This window comes from Protopterus annectens, chromosome 10.part0 (assembly GCF_019279795.1).
Source record: "Protopterus annectens isolate FY-2018-M chromosome 10.part0, PAN1.0, whole genome shotgun sequence".
Taxonomy (NCBI): Eukaryota; Metazoa; Chordata; order Ceratodontiformes; family Protopteridae; genus Protopterus; species Protopterus annectens.
This window is the reverse complement of record NC_056744.1, coordinates 13,152,553-13,173,716: the sequence shown is the minus strand read 5'-3', so window position 1 is coordinate 13,173,716 and position 21,164 is coordinate 13,152,553. Positions and strand designations below refer to the sequence as shown.

Genomic DNA, 21,164 nt, shown 5'->3' with positions numbered 1-21,164 from the left:
GGTACCCCATTTCTGGATTACAAGGTTGAAGGTGCTGTGGTCTAGCTGCCACTCATGTGGGTCTAGGAGGTTTTTGCCTATTGTCTGTCAGAGCCTGGCAAGAATTGTGCTTGCAGGTCAATTTTCATGGCTGAATCCGTGTGCCAAAGGGTCATGCCGAGCCTACAGAAGGGGATAAGAGTGAGTTCCTCCCTGCTTGTTGATTTACCACATCAGTGTGTTGTCTGTTTTGATCACTAGAGGCCCCAGGGAGAGTAGGGGTCTGAAAGCTGTCAAAGCATGCTGAACAGCTAGCATCTCTTTTTGGTTGATGTGGAGATGTATTTGACTTGGGTTCCAGTAGCCCTGAATGCACCTGCTGTCCAGGTGTGCACCCCAGGCATAATCTGATGCATCTATGGTTAGGGTCTGGGTGGCGTGGGTTGTGAGAATGGAAGACTCTTGTTGTGGTTGCATGCTGCTGCCCACCAAAGAAAAACTTTCGTTAGACAGGGTATCGTAGGTATGATAGTTTCCAAGTCCTGAGAGTGTTGACACCAAAGGCTTTTTAGGTACCATTGAAGTTTCCTCATATGTAGTCTGGCATATGGAATGAATAGAATGCAGGATGCCACAAGCCCTAGAGCTTACAGGATTTTCCTTGAGGATAACTGGGTTCTGGTGGCTAGTTGAGAGAAGTAGCCTGTCAGATAGACTTGTTTTTCTGGAGTAAGGAATGTCATCTGGGATGCTGTGTCAAGGCTTGCTCCAAGGAATACAATTTTTTGAGTAGGTACTAGTTTGGATTTCTTTTCATTTATAGTATACCCCAGGGAGGTCAGTAGGTCCTTTACAAAGGTCAGGTGCTGTAACAGCTTTTCCTGACTGTCTGCCTGAATCAGGCAGTCGTTTAAGTAGGGGTAAATTTGAATATTCCTTTGTCGGCAAAAAGCAATGGCTGGAGCCAGGCATTTTGTGAAAACTCTGGCAGCAGTGGATAAGCCAAAGGGAAGTGCAGAGAACCGAAAGTGCATAGATCCTGCCCTGAAATGTTGATATTTCTTGCAGGAATCCCTGATTGAGATGTGTAGATAGGCCTCTTTTAGGTCTAAGGTGGCTAACCAAGCATCTTTGTATAGCATAGGGCAAAGTTGCTGGAGGATGAGCATTTTGAATTTTGGTATCACCAGGAAGGTGTTTAGAATTGATGGATCGAGGATTTGGGCGCCAGGTGCCCTCTTTTCTGGGTACCAGGAAAAGCCTGGAATAGAAACCTTGTTGTATCTGGTCTGCAGGAACAGGCTGTATTGCCCTCATGGAGAGCAGGGAATGGACTTGGTTTTGGGCCTATGCCCACTGGTTTGGAGGAAGATCTGGGAACCCTTTTGGGGTTGGTAGAGTGTGGAAATAAAATTTGTATCCCTGGGACACTATGTTGAGGACCCATCGGTCGTCGGTGAGAGAGGCCCAGTTTTTGGCATGGGAGGGGAGTTTTCCTCCTAGGGGCACAAGCAGGTGGGCAGAGGTAAGGGGTGGAGGTGTAAAGTCATTGTGAGTTCTTTCTATAAGGGGGTGGCTTAGCACTCCATGGTTTTGAAGTGGAGGAACTCCATTGCTTAGATCTATGCATTCCCTGGGACTGCTGTCTGGGGGGTCTGCTTCCCCTAGGTCTTGTCTGAGCTGGTCTTGAGGGGGCCGGAAAGGACCAGTGCTTGGAGGGCAAATGCCTACTGAACCTCAGAGGCTAGACATGCAAGAAGTCTTTAACTGTCTCCATAGGTTTAGCTTTTTCTTCCATCTTTTTTAAGACCTCTTCTGCCTTGGTGCCAAACAAATTGTCTTTGTTTAATGGTGCATCCAATTGTTTTTATTTGACTTGGTCTGGCAAAGTCTGTTCCTTAAGCCAAGCATGCCTTCTAAGTACGGAACCTGTGACTGCTGCCCTGCAGGATGCTTCTAGGGCGTCAAAGCCACATTGCAAGGAGTGTTTAGTAACTTGGCTTGTAGAATGCATAAGCTCCTTTAATTCTTTATTTTCTGCACAAGCCAGAAAGGTAGATATTTTTTGTTTAAGGAGTTCCGTAGTATGTTGCTGGGTATTTCAGCATGTGAAACTGAAAATGTAATGCTCTAATGGCAAGAATTGCAAAGGTGTATACTTTTTTACCCCATTCTGTCTAAAGGTCAGGAATCCCTGTCCGAGGGAGTGTGATTCTTAGCTGTGGTTGCTTTTATTCCTTTAGGTCATTGGGAGATGACCTCTGGGTCAGCAGTAGGATTCTTGAAAATACATTTTTTGTGAGTCAGGGACTCTGTAATACAATATCCAGGACAGAAGGAATGGCTAATGGTCTGTGCTCTGGTAAATCTAAGAATTCCCTGAGTCTCTTTTTGGAATGAGGATAGTCCTGACCCTCCAATTGGAAATGTTCCCTTAAAGTATGTAGGGTTTCACCAAATGAAAATCCTCTGAAGGAGAGGCAGAAGGAATGGATTCCTCTGCATCTGAGTCCTCATAAGCCAACAAGGGTTGTATGTCTTCATATTCAGAATTCTCAGAGTCATCCGACTCCTGGTCAGATAAAACTGCTGGGGACAAGTCTCTTTTTCTTTTGGAACGGGTAGGCTGGCTTCCCCTAATAAGTATGGTAAGATCTTCCGCCATTTTATGCATTTGAGATTTGAGGCATGGAAGTAGGTGCTTGAGCTTGGGTCGTCAGTTTGTTTAGGCGTATTTCGTACCCTGGGTCTTAGAAACTTGGTAGTTTTAGAAAGAACTGAAGACATGAAAGAAGTTGCGAGTTTGTGTCAAGTATCGGTAGTGCGAATAACTTCCTCGGAAGCCAGTGCCTGCTCAGCGGCTCTGGACCCATCCAAGGTAGAGACATCCGCAGGATCCTTAGTCAAAAAAGAGTCTCGCTGCATACCGGACTCTGAACGGGTCACTGTAGTGGTCTGCAAATCCATAGAAGCGGGCATCAGGGGTTGCGAAAGCGCCTCACTGAGGACTGGCGAACTGAGAACTAGCTTAATTGAAGCGTTGTTGGCAGTTTTGGACCTGTGCGGTCTGTCTCTGTCTTTCTCCTTACATTTTTTCAGAAGATCGGCAGTCGGATGGCTTACCAAAGCCATTTCGGAATACGGAGATCGAGAGTGAAAATATTTAGCTACAATAAGGGCCTGACGACGTATAGTTCTGGTGTTGAACAAAGCACAAATCTTGGTGTGGTATTTGTTTTCCACAGGCGAGACAATTTAACTTTTTCTGACATCAGTTAGTGCAAGAAAAAAGTTACCCCAATGGGGGCTGAGTGTCTCATCAAACTGAAAAAATTAGAGGTCAAATGAAGAAAAGGCTGGCTAAGTGTGAGACTGCTCAAGTAGAGATGTTTCAGAAAATTAATGAATTAGATGACAGAGCACAAAGGGAACACCTGAGATTTTATGCTGTATCAGAGCAACTGGAAGGAACAAACTCTATTAATTTCATGAAGACACAAATAAGCAACTGGGCTGGTATTCCACAGCAGGCTTTAATTGGAAGGGCACATTGTGTGTATGTTTCAGACCTGGCCTTGAGAAACCAGCCAAGACCTTATATTAGTAAAGATGCAATCCTACCAACAGTAAGAGTTGATCCTGCCAAAACTATGGGAGAAAGGCAATGTATTAAGATCTGGAGACAGTAGAATGTTTGTGGAAAATTGTCTCTCCTCCCTGTGTACAGTGAATATATTTGTTCTAGAAATTGGGAAATGTTGAGAGGCAGGTGTGAGATGCAAGCTGCTGTATTCAGCTGTCTTTAGAATTTTTTTTTTTCCTGGAGGATCAGTCATTTTTTGATTTACAATAGGCAAAGGAGGAAAAAGTGAGCCATTATTCCTCTGATAATAATTCATATGGAGAGACTTTACCATTTTAACCTTTTCCAGTGTCCCAAATGAAAATGCTTGAGAGACCGAGAAAAGCGTAGGAGCCGAGTAGAAGGATCAGGAGTACCTTGGAATTGAACTGGAGTCTGGAGATGGGAGATCTAGATGAACAGTAAGACCAGCAAGGAAAGTAGTGAGTAAATGTGAGATTACAAAGTATCAGTTGCATTTGTGAAGTATAGCTTTACAAGAAAAGCTACAAAGAATAGACTTATGTTAACTTTGTTAAACTTGTGGGGAATTGAAAGTCATTTGCCTCACTTTGTCATTGTTTGGAAGGACACTAAGGGGAAGGGAAGAGGAAGAAAAAAGTTAACTGTAAGTAAAAATTTCTGTTCTTAATAGTATTTCTATAAAAAAATTGTATAAATTGCATGTTTTATAGTAAAGTATCTTTAGTTATTTCATGTGGTAAAGTTGCCAAACAGAAGAAAAGTAGGCATTACAATGCAAAAAGAGAAAAAAAGGCTAGACAAAAGCATGTTTAAGTTAATAGGCTGTAATCTTGGGTTGGGATGGTATGCAAAAGTACACAGATCGTAATAAATGTGAGCCTATATGTTTTCTCTCAATTTTACATAGGTGACTGCCTGGCTTAAGACCTTTGGCTAATCTAATAAATTTTAAGTGGAAACAGCAACACTGAATGTAATACGTGGAAAGAAATCACAGTGCTGAGTGTAATGAAAAGTTTTCCTTTAGCAATAAATGTTTCAGCCTGTCTTTTGAAGTCTGCAGCCGAGGGCTACATTTTTCTTTTTTCATATGTTCCCATGTTGACAAGCAGGTTATAGTGCAGTAAAAATGCCAAAGCACTCATTTCTTTGAGGCTAAAAAATAATGTTTTCTGAAATCATACAAATTGTTTTTCATATCTGGGAGGGAAATAAAGATAAAAAAAGAATGGACACCAAAAATTCTAAGTAGAAACACAGATAGCAACATTCGTCTTAGTGTGGATAACCTTAACATTAGGTTAGATCAGGCCTGTGTTTGCAGTTGCTGTCTATTTGGGACAGTTTTTCCTATTAGAAGGGCTAAACCTCATTATTTAAAGATGTACATAGCTTTGTGTGTTTGCATTAAGTTAACAGGTTATTGGGGTCTTTGGGGGGTGCATGTTATTTGCTTGAGAATTTTCATTAAAAGTCTTGTAAAATGTGACATAGGTTCAAAAGTAGATGAGAAAAACAACTCTGTAACAGATCAACCTGCCAAACATTAGTGCATGTATCACAAAAGCTGTATATAGACATTTAAAAAACCTGTATATGTAATAGGTGGGAATAATGACTTCTTCTTTCTTATACTGGCAACACTTCTGTTTTATCTTGGAATTTGAATGGTCTCACAGGTATACACAAAAAGGAAAGAGTAATTATGTTAAGAAATGCTGAATGCAAATAGCAATGCTACAGGAAATACATTTGGAAGGATCGGAGCTTGTGAGTTTAATAAAGGATTTCAAGATGGATATTCAGCAGAATAGCAGGGACAAAGGAAAAGGGGAGTACTTATACTAATTGCTATAGGAGTTCCAATAGTGATGGATGAGGGGGAAAGGTAAAAATGGCAGAGTGTGGTAGTAAGGGGCTACTGGCAAAGGAGGAGGATTATGCTGGTATATGTTATTAATCCATTTAAAACTGCTATTGTGGAGCTTAAAAAATTGGGAGAAATAACCAGCATTCAGCAGGGACTCGTATTTATAGTCATGGACTGGAATTTGACTTGCAACATTGAGGATGTTTCTGGGCAGCATAGAAGGGAAAATATAGCAAAAGATGGTAGATTTGTGAAGAAATTTATGAAATATTTGGTATGGAAGATGTGACTTCAGTAGCAAGAACTCAGAGGATTTACATATTTCCCAATATACTGTAACTGGGTTAGTGTAGACAGGAATTATATTGTCACAGGAACATGTGAGTTTAATTAAGAGCATTGGCATGCTTTCAGTAACTGTCTCAGATCAGGTGCCAATAATAACCAAGATAGTAATGCAGAATAATGAAGTAAAAATAAGGCAGTAGCTCTTTCCCACCTACCTGCTAAAAAGAGAGGAATTTAAGGAATGGATAATGGAAATTATTCTGGATTTTGTGGGGAAGGTATAAAGTACTCCAGAAGTTGTATTTAGTGGGTGAGATGCAATGAAAGTGGAGTTTAAAAATAAGGTAGAAATAAAAGAAAGATAGGTGGTCAAGAAGCAACAAGAATTATTTAGAGGCTTACAAAGGTTGCATAGTAAGGGGAATCTTACAGAACAATAAGAGGCACAGTTAGTTGCAAAATGCTAAAGAGAAAAATAAGGAACTACATGGATAATATTCACAACTTTAGAAAGATTGTTATTATACAGCTGTTTTTAGATTACTCCAGAGTACAAAAATGTTAGCACAATGACTTAGACAACAGAAATTACAAAGGGTTATTGCCGAACTTAGGGAGCCTATAACAAGAAAAATAACCAGAGATCCTATAGATGTATTAGAGGTATTTTGGAAATTTTATGAACATTTGCATAAAGCAAGAAAGAGCACAAATGGAAATATTTATGGAAGACTTAAACATGCTAAGGTTAAGAGGTAGATGAGATTCAGTAATTAATAGTTAAGATAGGAGGAGATGAGATAAAAACAGTGATGTATAACCAGTCTGCAGGAAGTGTCCATGAGTAGATGGTATTCTACTAGAAGTGTGGAAGCTGTGAGGGAAGAAAGTGATAAGGATCTGGAATGTTTTATTTAACAGTATTTTAAAAGGAAGGAAAGCACCAACATCCTGGAAAAAAGATGTGGTAGCTGTAATACGTAAAGACTGTAAAGAGCCATCATATCCAACCTCGTATAGTCCCACTTCAATTTTAAACCATGATTATAAAGTGTTTGTCTGTAATGTTTAAATGAATGGCAAAGGTCTTGCCAAAATTGATGGACGTAGATCAGTGTGGTTTTTGTGGAGGAGAGGCAAACATTTGACAACATTAATTGAACAATGATGAGCCAGAGGGAAGCAGAATATAAGAAAATAGTTGCTCTTGGTGAATCTTGATGCAGAGAAAGCATTTGACAGACTAAGCTGAGATTTTATGAGTGGGGCAATGGAAGCATTTGTACTTCTGATGCATCCTCCTAATTGACCGTATTACTGTATGAGGGATCAGGGGCAAAATTCAAAGTGGGAGGGTTCCTTTCTAATAAGCTGTGTCTGAACAGAGGCACCAAGCTGGGGTGTGTCCTTTTTTTTGTTGTATGTAGTACCATTGGCAAAGAAAGTAAGGAACTCGGAAATTCAATGATGTAATTGGCATGTTAATCAAGAAAAGTTTGCTTTATGGTTTTATTTGCTGAGATTATTTTCTACCTGATAAAACCAGGAAAGGACATTTCAGTGTTGTGGAACATTCTGAGGCAGTTCCAAGGTTTTTTTTTTTTTGTGGGGGGGGTATAAAATTAATGAAGATAAAACAAAGGCTGTAGCTGTAAACTGTGATCCCACACATGAATTCAGCAATACCCATATTTATGGTAAAATGAAGTGTTTAGGAGTCTGGATTAAAAAGGATTCTGTTGTGGTAGCCAATGATATGTGGGAAGAGAATAAACAAAAGATAATTCAAAAACTGAGAAACTGTAAGATTTTGACTATGGCTATGGATAACGAGGTACAAGCAGTAAAAATGTTTCATCCCTTTAGTTTTTATACACAGGTCAGGCATATTTTCAACAACCAGAGGAGAGGTTGTTAATAGTAATTAATAGAGTTGAAGGAATTTATTTATGACAAGAAGAGAACAAGAGTCAAGCAAGATAAGTTGATCTTCCAATAGAACAAAGTGTTTTAGGATTATCTGATTTGAAAGGATATTTTGAATAATACCTTTTTATTATCTGGAGGAGAGAGGGGAGGGGAGCTCATCTATCAGTATATTAAGCAGTACCTGTGTCAAATGGAAGTTCCTGCCATCTGCTCACCTTCAAGTTTTTCTGTGCCTAAATTTGTAATGGTTGGACATATCACTGCCTTAGTATAAAACATGGATCCATGACCTGTAACTTCAAAAACCACAGAAACAACAGGTGTGAATAGTGATAACCTGCCTGATGTAATGGGATCCTATCTCGCCTACATTCATAACTGATGGGCTCGGAGCTGATCTATCGGCTCCGACTCGGCCAACTAGTACACTAGAACGAAGTCTCTTATTGGCTGGGCTACCCTCTATCCCAGGATGCACCACACCTGCTTCCCCAGATCTCGTTTGCCGCTTTACAAGCTGGACGTGGTCTCGACTTGGCTGGAGCTAAGTGTTCTTTTATTACCTTTTACTGGTCTTTGACCTTGGGGTTTCTTCAGAATTTAATACAACAGCTGTTTTAACGGCTATTTTTGTGTATTTTTGGTATTTTGTGTATTATTGTTGTGCGAGTGATTGACTGTTCTGATACTTGGATATCGCTGGTCGGGCAAGGCCCGTTTAAGTTAGAGGGCCTTTGCCCTTCTTATTGAAGTCTGTGTTATTGTTTCCCCTTTTTTTTCTCCGGGCAAAGCCCATTTAAGTTAGAGGGCTTTTGCCCGTTGTTGTTGTGTTCTTACTGCTGTGTTTTCACTTGTGAGGTAAATCTCTCTCTGGAGAGCTCGTGCCATTTTTTTCTCGCGCTCTACAGTTTGGCGCTAAATTCTTGGTATTTTGACACTGCTTTATATCCTGATAGACATGTCCAAAGAGCAAAAATCAGGGTTCAAAAAGCGCACTAGGTGCAATTATAAAATGTCTATTACAGACAGTCACTCTATATGTGTGTATTGTTTAGGACCTAAACATTTACAGGAGACATGTAGTGTGTGTCATGCTTTTTCTTCTAGGGTTCTTCAAGAGCGAAAAAATAAATTGATCTTGAAGGGTCTTATTAAGCCCTCTTTTGAGGAAGCCTTGGATTCTTCTCCTACTGCCTCAAAAAAGAAAAGGTCGTCGGCTCCGACAAGTCCGTCGGAACCGACTGCTAAGAAGCATAAGTCGACCTCTTCTTCCTCGGCTCCACTGACTTCGGGGCCGAGGGTCAAAGGGTCTGCCTCGATGCCTCTTTCCTCGGCTCCATTAGTTTCGGAACCGCAGGTTGGAGTATCGAGAGGCAAATCACCTCCATCGGTTCCGATGGTTTCGGAGCCGGTGGAGGTGTGCAGCTCAGACTCTTCCCCCTCGGCTCTGAAGAAAGCTCCTTCAGCGCCGATCGTTATTCATGCTGTGCCGGATCCGGCGCCGATAGTGTTGAAGCCTTTTCGGAGCCGGTCCCCTACATTGTCTGAGCCGCGAGGAAAGTCGTCTTGACCCTTGTCTACCTCCTCTAAATCCTCAAAACTGTCGGATTCGGATTTGGATAGGGTTATTCAGAGGCTTTTCCAGTCTCCAGTTTTTGCACAAATGGTCTCGGCTCCGGCCCAGTTGGCTTCGGAGCCGATCCCCCCTCCGAAACACTCGATTCCTCCTCCAACCTCCTCGGAGCCATTGGAGTCGGTGATGGTGGAGCAAGGCGGAGCTGTACGGTCGGAACCGAGACCCCCTCGAGGTCTATCGGCACCGACTATTGCTCCTACCCTGTCCTCGGGTTCAGGGTTTGGTACTGGGACTTCCTCAGCCGGGCCCGAGGGGAACATCTTGGGACTGGGTGCCTTGGTACCTAGTCTTCCCCTCGGAGCATCAGCTGCCGGAATTCCTAGTGCCGTCGTGGCCTCTCGGCCAGTGATCTCCATGGAGTCTGGAGGTCCGGCCTTTGAGGCCATGAGGAGCGCGCTGGCCATGTCCTTGCCGGCTCAGCAGGCTTCCACCTCACCATCCCTAGACCTGGAGACTGGTGCTTCTGCGTTTTGCAGTCCCATGACAGCGGGGCCCCAGGGCCTGAGGATACCCCCATCGGGGGTTCCCCTCTTCCGGGGGGTCCATCCGAAACTGCTTCGGACGAGCCCCCATGGAAGAAATTGTGCAAGAGGAAGCACATAGACTCCCAAGATGAGTCTGTCACATCGGACACTGACCTTGATGACGCGGAAGGGTCCCCTAAATCATCTTCGGATGATGTCTCTTTCTCAGATATCCTGGAGATTCTGAGACAGAGAGGAGATTGGCAGGCCAAAACCCCTTCCGCTGAGGAGTCAGTCTTTCTCAAGGCCTTCGGGGCCCAGCCCTCCGCCTCCTGGGTGTCTCCGCCCTTCGATGAATTGCTTGATTTGGTTTCTCGAAGGGCTTGGGAACACCCTGATTCTGTGGAACCGGTGCCTGCAAGACCGAATAAATTTCTTTCAGCCCCCCCCCCCCCCCCCAGAAGGAATTTTTAACTAAAGGAGTTCCCGTAGATGCTATGGTGGTGGCATCTGCCACACAGCAGGACGTGGCAGAGGCTTCAACGTCTATCTACCCTCCTAATAAGGATTCCAGGAGCATGGATAGGTACGGGAAGCGTACCCTTTCTTCAGCGGCCTTTACTTTACGGTCGCTGAATTACTTATGTCATTTTACCAGGCTCCAAAGGGACCTCCTTAAAGAGCTAAGTGAGTCCCTCACTGGTAATCTAGTCTTCCTTCGCCGACGCCCCCTTTGATGGGTCATCTTTGTTTGGACCCAAGGTGAAGGACACACTGACTCGGTGCAAGCAGGAGGGCAAGACTTTGACTGCCGTTGGGGCCCGCTTTTCCGCTCCCTCTAAGCTTTACCCCAAGGCCCAGAGAGGAGGGAAAATGTGGTTCAGAAAAACTCAGAGGTCTTTCCCTACTCCACCCAGTGATCCCCCCTCCAGAGGCAGGGAGGGGGGTTCAGGAAGACGCCGCCCCAGAGGCGGCAGAGGCCCCCGTAACTCTGGAGACCGCGATTCCTTTCGTGGTTCTTCCTACACTCAACATCCCTGAGTTGTTGCCCGACTGTGCAGCTCTGGAGCCAGTCGGGGGTCGTTTTGCGGAACACCCACAAGCTTGGGAAGCTATAACCGGTGATCAGTGGGTGCTCCGGATTATAACCGGAGGCTATCTCATTCCCTTCATCAAGCCCCCCCTTCCCTTAAGGGAAATCCCGGACGTGCCACCCAGTCAGCAGGATCAGGCAGCAATAGAGGTTTCAAAGCTGCTAGAAAAAGGAGTCATCCAGCCTGTCCCCACCGACCAGATCGGATCAGGAACTTACTCAAGATTATTTTTGGTGCCAAAAAAGACAGGGGACTTCAGGCCCATTTTGGACCTCAGTTCATTGAATCGTTTTGTGAAAAAGTCCAAATTCCGAATGGTCACCCTTCAGTCCATTCTCCCACTGTTGGAGAAGGATACCTGGATGTGCTCCATAGATCTCCAGGACGCTTACTATCACATTCTGATAGGTCAAGAGTCCAGGAGACATTTACACTTCCGCCTGGGAGACTGTCATTTCCAGTTCCGAGCACTGCCCTTTGGTCTCACCACAGCCCCCAGGGTGTTCACCAAGTGTCTGGCAGTGGTGACTGCTCACCTGAGAAGTCTAGGATTCCAAGTGTTTCCTTATCTAGACGTCTGGCTCCTTACTGCCACCTCCAAGCATCTACTATTTCAGGCGCTCATGGCCACGGTCACCTTGGGCCGTTTCTTGGGAATTACGTTCAATTGGGAAAAATCTGTACTACAGCCATCTCAGCGTATTACTTTTATAGGCGCAGAGTTAGATACAAAAAGGATGCGCGCCTTCTTACCGGCAGCAAGAATTCAAGTTTTGCAAAACCAAGTCAGATCCTGCCTCCCCCTATTAAGAGCTCCGGCCCATCTGATCCTACAAGTGTTGGGCTCGATGGCATCAACTATACTCCTAGTCCCCTTAGCCAGACTCCACATGCGAATTCTGCAATGGCTTCTGTCGGTTCAATGGTCTTATCAGGAACTCCCCTTGAACCACTTAGTCATGATTACGGAGAGTTGCCGTCGGGATCTGCGTTGGTGGCTCCTCCGATCCAATCTCGACCAGGGGCGACCCTTTATTCCTCAATCCCCCGTTGCCACTGTGACCACGGATGCCTCCCAGGTAGGGTGGGGGGGTCATTACCTGGACAGGTCAGTCCAAGGCACATGGCAACTCCAGGAAGCGCATTTGCATATCAATATCCTGGAGATGAGAACGGTACTCTTGGTACTACAAGCTCTCCATCACGCTCTCCCACAAGGTCCGATTGCTATCCTATCCGACAACATGTCGGTGGTTTGGTATATAAACAAGCAAGGTGGAACCAGGTCATACCCACTGTGCAGAGAAGCCATGAGACTTTGGCACTGGGCGGTAGCTACCAACCGCTTTCTAACGGCAACGCACATACCGGGGAAATCCAATGTGATTGCGGACAGACTAAGCAGGACCATTCTGTTACCCCACGAGTGGTCCCTCAACCAAAGAGTGGCTGCGAAAATCTTCGCCAAATGGGGTCTCCCTTGCTGCGACTTGTTTGCCAGCCCCCACAATGCGAAGTGCAGAGAGTTCTTCACTCTGATCCGCTCTCAGGGACAGATTCCCAGGGACACTCTGACCCACATTTGGCCCCCCGGTCTTCTTTATGCCTTCCCTCCGGTTCCCCTCCTGCCGAGGGTGATATAGAAGGCGATTTACCTGGAGAGCGAAATGATTTTGATTGCCCCGCACTGGCCTCGTCAGGTTTGGTTTCCCTTACTTCGGAGGTATGCGGTAGAAGGTCCATGTTTTTTGGACCCGGTGCCGGACCTGTTGACTCATCAGTCAGGACAGTCTCACCCATCTCTCAGGTCCTTGAGGTTGGCGGCATGGTTACTCCGCTTCCATCCTTAGTCCGAGACAATTCCCTCTCTCCGGAGGTGATCCACATATTGTCTTCCTTTCACAAACCTTCCACTGTCAAACTGTATTCCAGCAAATGGAAAAGGTTCGTCTTCTGGGCTCAGCAACGAGGTATAGACCCTCTTGCTGCCCCAGTATCGGAGGTTTTGAATTTCTTGGCCTCTCTTTTTCAATTGGGCTCTTCAGTTTCCACGATTAAGGTTCAACTAGCGGCTATCTCTAATTTTCATGCTTCTTTTGAACCTTCATTAATGTCTCACAAACTTTGCAAGTCTTTCCTTAAAGGAGCATGGCTCCTTAGGCCCCCAATATCTCACCCTGTTCCCCCTTGGGACCTAAATTTGGTTCTTGCTGCCTTAACTGCCCGCCCATTTGAACCAGCTGCTACCTGCAATTTGAAATTTCTGTCCTGGAAAACCGCCTTTTTAGTGGCCATAACTTCGGCCAGGCGGGTTTCAGAACTTCAAGCTCTCTGTTCTGATCCTCCTTATTTGATATTTCACAAACATAGAGTGTCCCTGAAATTAAATCCCTCCTTTTTACCAAAGGTAGCTTCTTCTTTCTGCATTCAACAGACTCTAGAGCTCCCTGTATTTTTTCCCGAGTTTTCTAATAATGCAGAATATATTCTTCATCAGTTGGACGTCCATAGACAACTGCGTTTTTATTTGAATAGAACCGCTCAGACGCGGAAATCAAATCAACTGTTTGTTTCCTTTGCAATAAACAAATTGGGTCAACCAGTAGCTAAAACCTCCATAGCTAAATGGATTAAAGATTGCATCTCTTTCATTTATTCACAGGCTAATAAAGAGCTTCCCTTTCCAGTCAGGGCTCATTCTACCAGGGCAATGGCTACTTTTGTAGCTTTTCACTCCAAATTATCAATAGATGATATTTGTGCTGCGGCTACCTGGACTTCTCCGCACACTTTCATTTCTCATTACAAACTAGATGTGGTTTCTCGAGGCAGGGCCTCCTTTGGTTCCACAGTTCTCAGGAGTGTTTTCCAATGAGCCACCCGGGATTTAGGTGCTAGGAACGCTGTCCCATCAGTTATGAATGTAGGCGAGATAGGATCCCATTACATCTTTTAGTTATGTACTTACCATAACTTCGGATGTATGGGATCCATCTCGCCTACATTCATACGTACCCACCCTCCTTCCCCCTTCCATTGGGATTTAGAGGAAATGTAGTTCCATTTGGAGATCTTCTCTTGAAGAACTTTAGTTGGTTGTAGTAACTACTATTTTTTTCTGTGTTTGCATGTAAGTATGAAAGCGAACAAACAAGATCTGGGGAAGCAGGTGTGGTGCATCCTGGGATAGAGGGTAGCCCAGCCAATAAGAGACTTCGTTCTAGTGTACTAGTTGGCCGAGTCGGAGCCGATGGATCGGCTCCGAGCCCATCAGTTATGAATGTAGGCGAGATGGATCCCATACATCCGAAGTTATGGTAAGTACATAACTAAAAGTTTTTTAACCACATTGGTTTTAACATAGTATGCTTCATTATTGAAATTTAAATAGTTATTCACAAAAGTTGTCTTTTTATAAGTACTAAAATTAGAACTGTTTCTGTTGCTGTCAAAAGTAGTTTCCACATTGGTAAAATATTTAGTGTCGGCTCCTGTAGACTCAGTAAAGTACAGGTAACTGGGACTTGCAGGTTATGTATAAAATATCAAACCGCTGTTTATTTCCTGTCCATATGAAAAAGATAAAGTGAAAAAAATGGACATAAAGCATTTCCATTTTGTACAAAAGAGCTCTCTCCCACTGAGATAAAAACAGGTTAGCAGAAACGATGCCCATTCTGTGTCCAATTGCAGCATGTTTCAATTGTTTAAAATATTTGTCTTGAAAATGTAAAACACTGCTGCCTAAACTTTTAGCAAGGTATACCCTAGATTTGTAAATTCCAGACTATATTTTACAGTGTATGACAAAAATTCTGTCATACACAGCTGTAGCTAACTAGATTTTCATTGGCAGATAACTGTGGTGTGATCCAGGAGATCATTGAAGAGGCTAGCTCAATGTTTGGTTGCCCCACAGCACTGTCTAGTTAAGTGACGTTTTCAGAGTAGCACAGTAGACAAATGGAGGCTAAAAGAATCAAACCCTAGACAACAGGAATCAACTCATGAATAGCACATGTGGGACAGACCCTAAATAGGCATTCTACAGCATTTTGCTGTAGAATGCAAAGAAAAAATAGTAGTTACTACAACCAACTAAAGTTCTTCAAGAGAAGATCTCCAAATGGAACTGCATTTCCTCTAAATGTAAGCAAGGGATTGGGAGGGTGGCCTAATGGTTAAGGTGTTTGCCTTACAAACACAAGGTACAGGGTTTGAATCTCACAAGGGAAAATTGGCTAAGCTTAAAGTGGCAGTTAGCTTAGTAGGAATCTATGAATCTATAAAAAATTTTCTCATAAATAGCTATATGTCCACTAATGTCTGTACCAGACTAACCATTATTGATCGAACAAATGTGAAACTCCTTTTTCAAGATGATTAATTGTTCAAGTGTAAAACTAAATTCTCCCGTGTTTATATGTCTACCTTACCTGGCATTCATCCTTCCACTGCTACATCCCCCTCAGTCCCTGCTGTAGCTTCTGCTACTCATCTGTTTACTGGAGTTTGCCAGTCTTCTATTCTAATTGGGTGGCTTTCAAGTGTAGGCTTTGTTGAATGCCACTAGTAGAGCTGACCACCAGGTCGTAGGATCTTTGAAGTGGGGGAGCCTTTACAAATGGTTGGAGTAAAGAAAATTTGTTGGTTAGTGACCTAACTACCACATCACTGCGCATCCATTTTTCCACTGATTGCTGTAGACCTTGAGTTACTAAAATTGCATAGTGAGCCCACCATTCTTTTATCTTTAAGATTCTTCAGATGTTCAGCATTCCCACTGCTGCAGTAACCTTTAGGCTATGGGGATTGTGTACTTCCCAGGACACAACAAATGGCCACCTTCAAAACCTCGGTCTCCCTCCTACACAGTCATTCTGACTGCTGACTGGGTAGCCCTGAGGAGGGAAGATCATCAGTCGGAGTGAAGATGCTTTAGTACTCTCTTGCTGCCTCTCATGAAAGAGCAACTCAGAAGCTTTACAAGAGCAGCAGCCAGCTCTCAGATTCAGTTGTGGCAGAAGAGTCCTCAGTGGGGAACCCTTTCTCAGAGAATATTGTCTTGTTAAGAAAAAAAGTGCTAATTTTTAGTATGGCTTTTTAAAAGTATTCCCCTTTAAGAAACCAAGGTGATAAAGGAATAGTGAGGGAAACATACTCACAAGTGAGGAGCATGTGTTGAGGAGATGGAAAGAGTACTTTGAGGAGTTGATGAATGAAGAGAATGAGAGGGAGAGAAGGTTGGATGATGTGAGGATAGTGAATCATGAAGTACAATGGATTAGCCAGGAGGAAGTAAGGGTAGCTATGAAGAAGATGAAGAATGGAAAGGCTGTTGGTCCAGATGACATACCTGTGGAAGCATGGAGGTGTTTAGGTGAAATGTCAGTGGAGTTTTTAACCAGATTGTTTAATGAAATCTTGGAAAGTGAGAGGATGCATGAGGAATGGAGAAAGTGTTTTGGTACCGATTTTTAAGAATAAGGGTGATGTGCAGAGCTGTAGTAACTACAGAGGGATTAAATTGATCAGTCACCGCATGAAGTTATGGGAAAGAGTAGTGAAATCTAGGTTAAGAAGGGACGTGATGATTTGTGATCAGCAGTATGGTTTCATGCCGGCAAAGAGCACTACAGATGTGATGTTTGCTCTGAGAGTGTTGATGGAGAAGTACGGAGAAGGTCAGAAGGAGTTGCATTGTGTTTTTGTAGACTTAGAGAAAGGATATGACAGGGTGCCTAGAGAGGAGTTGTGGTATTGTATGAGGAAGTCAGGAGTGTCAGAGAAGTATGTAAGAGTGGTACAAGATCTGTACGAGGGTAGTGTGACAGCAGTGAGGTCTGCGGTGGGAGTGACGGATGCGTTTAAGGTGGAGGTGGAATTACATCAAGGATCAGCTCTGAGCCCTTATTTGCAATGGTGATGGACAGGTTGACAGGCGAGATCAGACAGAAGTCCCCTTGGACTATGATGTTTGCAGATGACATTGTGATCTGTAATGAGAGTAGGGAACAGGTGGAGGAGACCCTGGAGAGATGGAGATATGCTCTAGAGAAGAGGAATGAAGGTCAGCAGGACTAAGACAGAATATATGTGTGTGAATGAGAGGGAGGATAGAGGAATGGTGAGGATGCAAGGAGTAGAGGTGGCAAAGGTGGATGAGTTTAAATACTTGGGATCAATAGTTCAGAGTAATGGTGAGTGTGGAAGAGAGGTGAAGAAGAGTGTACAAGGAGTACAAGCAGGATGGAGTGGGTGGAGAAGAGTGTCAGGAGTGATTTGTGACAGACGAGTACCTGTAAGAGTGAAAGGGAAGGTCTAAAGAGGGTAGTGAGACCAGCTATGTTATATGGGTTGGAGACCGTGGCATTGACAAAAAGGCAGGAGTTAGAGCTGGATGTGGCAGATTTAAAGATGTTAAGATTTGCACTGAGTGTGACGAGGGTGGACATGATTAGGAATAAGTATATTAGAGGGTCAGCCCAGGTTGGAAGGTTTGGAGACAAAGCCAGAGAGGCAAGATTACATTGGTTTGGACATGTGCTGAGGAGGGATGCTGAGTATATTGGGAAAAAGATGCTAAGTACGAAGCTACCAGGTAACAGGAAAAGAGGAAGGCCTAAGATAAGGTTTATAGATGTGGTTGGTGTGGCAGAGCAAGATGCAGAGCACAGGAAGAAATGGAAACAGATGATCCACTGTGGCAACCCCTAACGGGAGCAGCTGAAAGAAGAAGATGATGATGATTGGAAGGATCTAGTCAAGGATAGCTATTTTTAGCTTTAAGCTATTTGAGGGGCTATTTTTGTGAGAAAATGTGCAGCTTGAGTAAACGTTATGTATTTTATTGAAAAGTTTAGTGTTGGGAAGTGTTTTATTCTGGAGTATGTTAGTGCTTGTGATCACCATATGACAACGTACCTGCCATTTTTCTGTCAATCTGAGTTTTCCAGTGAGTTTCCGACAGGAATTTGGTGTGCTGCTTAAGCATTTCTGTGTTTAGGGGACTAGGTTTGTGAGTGTAAGTGGGCTGATTGTGAACACTTTTTGACAACTTACCTTCCGATCGACTAGTTCCAGCAAAACTTACCACATTTGAGGTATTTTCCTCAGTTACTGCATGGATACTTTCCACACTCTTGCTGGTCAGTCTCCCACTATACCTAGAAAGGAAGAACTTGCTTAAGAGCCCTTGCCTTCTCCATAGGCTCAGTCAGTGCCTCAGCAAATGGTGAGTGACTCTGCAGTGGCTATTACTAATTCCTCAGATCACTCACCTACCTCTCCAGCTCCCTGTGGTTTAGACCTTTCAACCACCATGAACTAGGGTGGGGTTGGGGGGTAGCCATGTCTACTTTGCTGTTCCAGTGATCAGTGCAAGCAGGAGATAACTAGCTCTTCTGTGTCAGGGAGACGCTGCTCAATGTAGGTGGGGAGATGTCTTCATGGAAGTAACTTCTCCCAGTCTGTCATCAGTTACAACTATATGGAAAAAACAAAAAGTTAAACATTGTTAATTTAAAGATGTGCTGTTTGTTAGAAATTGTTGCAGGCTGTTAATCCTAGTCCTCAGAAATCCTTACTTGAAAAAGTCAGCAGAGATGTTCCTTTGGAAGACATGTCACAGGATTATGACATAGATAGAGACAAGACTACTTCACCTTCAGATTCCCAAGACCAAATCTCTGAGTGGAAAGTTGGTTCTCACAACATCCTTTGAATGAATTTTCCTTTTCCCAGAAAATAGCCATGATAAATAAGGGGTTTGTATGGGAACAAATGGATATTTCCTCTGAGCTGAGATATTGTGATCTGTTACAAGTAAATATTTCAGTACACTCCCATTCTACCATTACTGCCAGCCTTGGGTGATGTATATCACCTGCCTGTAACAATCATGATTCTCAGACTTCAGTTCCCAAAAAGGTAGATAGTTTGAGAAACTTTATAAGGCCTAACAGGCATTTGTTTTTCCACCTCAGGTCTGACCCTGTGGAGTTTTGATATCATCACCAGCTGAGAACAGGCTCTTGATGTCCTCCACTCCTTCCCCTTTGGACAAAGAAGGAAGTGTGTTTTATAGATTTGTTAAGAGAATATTTTCTTCCACTTTGGTGCATATAATTCTTAACACGCAGACTCCTATGTGGAAGTTTGTTGTTCTGTGCAGACAGTTTTAGCTAATTATCTACTATACTTCCCCCTGAAGGTAGTGCCTACCTGAATTCCATTGTTTCTAACATCACTCAGGTAAAGGAGTTTGTATGATTGTGTCAAAGGACACTGCTACTGCTGCAATATTGATGAGATATGACTGAGTCCATAATCAAAAGATTTCTGATGAGGTAAAACTTGAAGCATTAAATTCAGCTTTAGATAAGAAGGTTTTGTTTGGCCCATCTGCTGTGTAGGTCTTGCAAATCTCCTAGAGACTCTTTCCCATTCAAGAAACAAAAACAAATACCTGCATACTCAAGCCAAACAGTAAACCAAAAAGAGATGGCAGGAGGGGGAGAGCAACAAGAAACAAGAATAGTTTCCAAAAAAAATGGACACACTACTACTACTACTACAGAATAACTATATCATTCTTTCTCGTGCCCCTGTCTGTCAAAATCTGTCCTAGAAAATCTATGTACATTCTGCTTTGGCAACAGATTGTTTCAGACCATTGAGTGTTAAAAGTAGTTCAAAAAGGGATACAGTTGGCATTTAACACAGATGCCTCCTTTCTGGGGAGTTTTTGCAGACCGTCAGAACTAAACTGTCTTTTTTTCCTCAGATTTTCCAGCACTTACTCACACTAGGAGTCATAGAACCGATGCTATTACATCAAAGGGTCAGACTTCTATTCCAGAGTATTTTTGGTACCAAAGAAAGATCCTTCATAGGGACCAGTTTTAAATATTTCTTTTCTAAATATGTATGTGGAAGTCTTAGCGGAGATGTTGGCGGGATCCAGAACATTTGGAAGCTGGCAAATTGTTGTTTCCTGGAGAGGACATAACCCATATAGCCTAAAGCTACTGGATCAGTAAGGAATTTGGACCATACCTCTCAACTGGCCTTAATTTTCAGGGGTGTCAATTAATTTGATGCAAAGTTTAATTCTTACCTCTTAATTCCCCTTTAAAACTGCTAAATTCTGGAGAAAAGGTGTTGAATTACACTTAATTAAAAAAGACAATAACTAGAGTTATAAAAATAATTTAAGAAAATGAATGTCAATTGACATCATCTTCATTGTCTCAGATTAGTAGTCCTAATATTTTAAAAAGTGTCCCCAATTACTTTTGGATTTGTCCCTGATTCTGTTGAGTTTTATTCTAATTTCATTGAGAGCTATGATTCAAACGTCTACTGTTGTGGGCAAATGCAACCTGCACAGTTGTACTTTTCCTGTTGTGAAGTGCCTTGCCATCTGTTCACGTTTTCAAAAACTAAGTCATAAGCTTCAGCATGTTATTTCATTGAGTGTCTTAGTCTCAGTTTTCACTCTGCTTGTGTGCCATTTTGTTATGCCAGTATAACCATAAATCCCAGACCCAACCTTACCAGCAGATCAGTACTTTAGTGGGCATAGGGCACTTGACTGTAACCACTTATTTTCAATGTTTTTGTCTTACATTTTTTTACTGCTTTTAAATATCTGTGTATTTATATTTTACTGTAATATAGAAGAATCTTTGTTGTAACACTTGTTAAAATGTGATTGTTTACTAAACGTTGATCCCATGACTGGTTTGTCTTTAGCTGCATGTATTGTCAACTTATTGCTCTGAAAGTTTGATTAAGAGAGTGCTCATTTATTTTGTTCTAATTAGTTTATGTTGTCTTTTGACTCATTGAAGTTTTTTTTTTATTATCAATCATTTTCTACACTCTTGTGTCCCGTGTTTTCCTTTTTTTTTTTTTTTTGCCAGGAATAATGCATGTTAAGTACATAATTTGCTGAACCTCTGAACCTCCCCCTTTTTGTTGAGTGGGCTAGTCCCATTAGGTCTAGACCCTGTTCCTGGAGTTTTATTCAGGGTAACGGGTCACTCCATGTACAGGAAGTGGTAGTTGTCTCATTCTTTCTCCATCTCAACCATTAAATATTATTTTTATCTGCAGGCTGCTTTTCTGATAACAAATACACTACGGTTCATCTTCAGCAGTCCAGGACTCTCCTCATGGCAGATCACCTTTTTCCATTTGCAGGTATGTCATGCTGAAAGACCACTGTGCAGGGAAAGTGTAATGTACTAAATGCCCATTCAACACTGATAAACATTTACAGCAACTTTAAAAA

The 21,164-nt window shown here is 42.9% G+C and overlaps 1 protein-coding gene across 2 annotated transcripts in view; it reads left to right on the top strand.

Annotated features, from left to right (window-relative positions):
* TMEM94 (transmembrane protein 94) overlaps window positions 1–21,164 on the top strand; it is a 2,655,014-nt gene that overhangs the window by 900,552 nt on the left and 1,733,298 nt on the right. For both annotated transcript variants that reach the window (XM_044084945.1, XM_044084944.1), the window contains exon 9: window positions 20,987–21,073. In XM_044084945.1, the coding sequence (XP_043940880.1) occupies window positions 20,987–21,073 (87 nt within the window). The remainder of the gene's footprint in view (window positions 1–20,986; window positions 21,074–21,164) is intronic.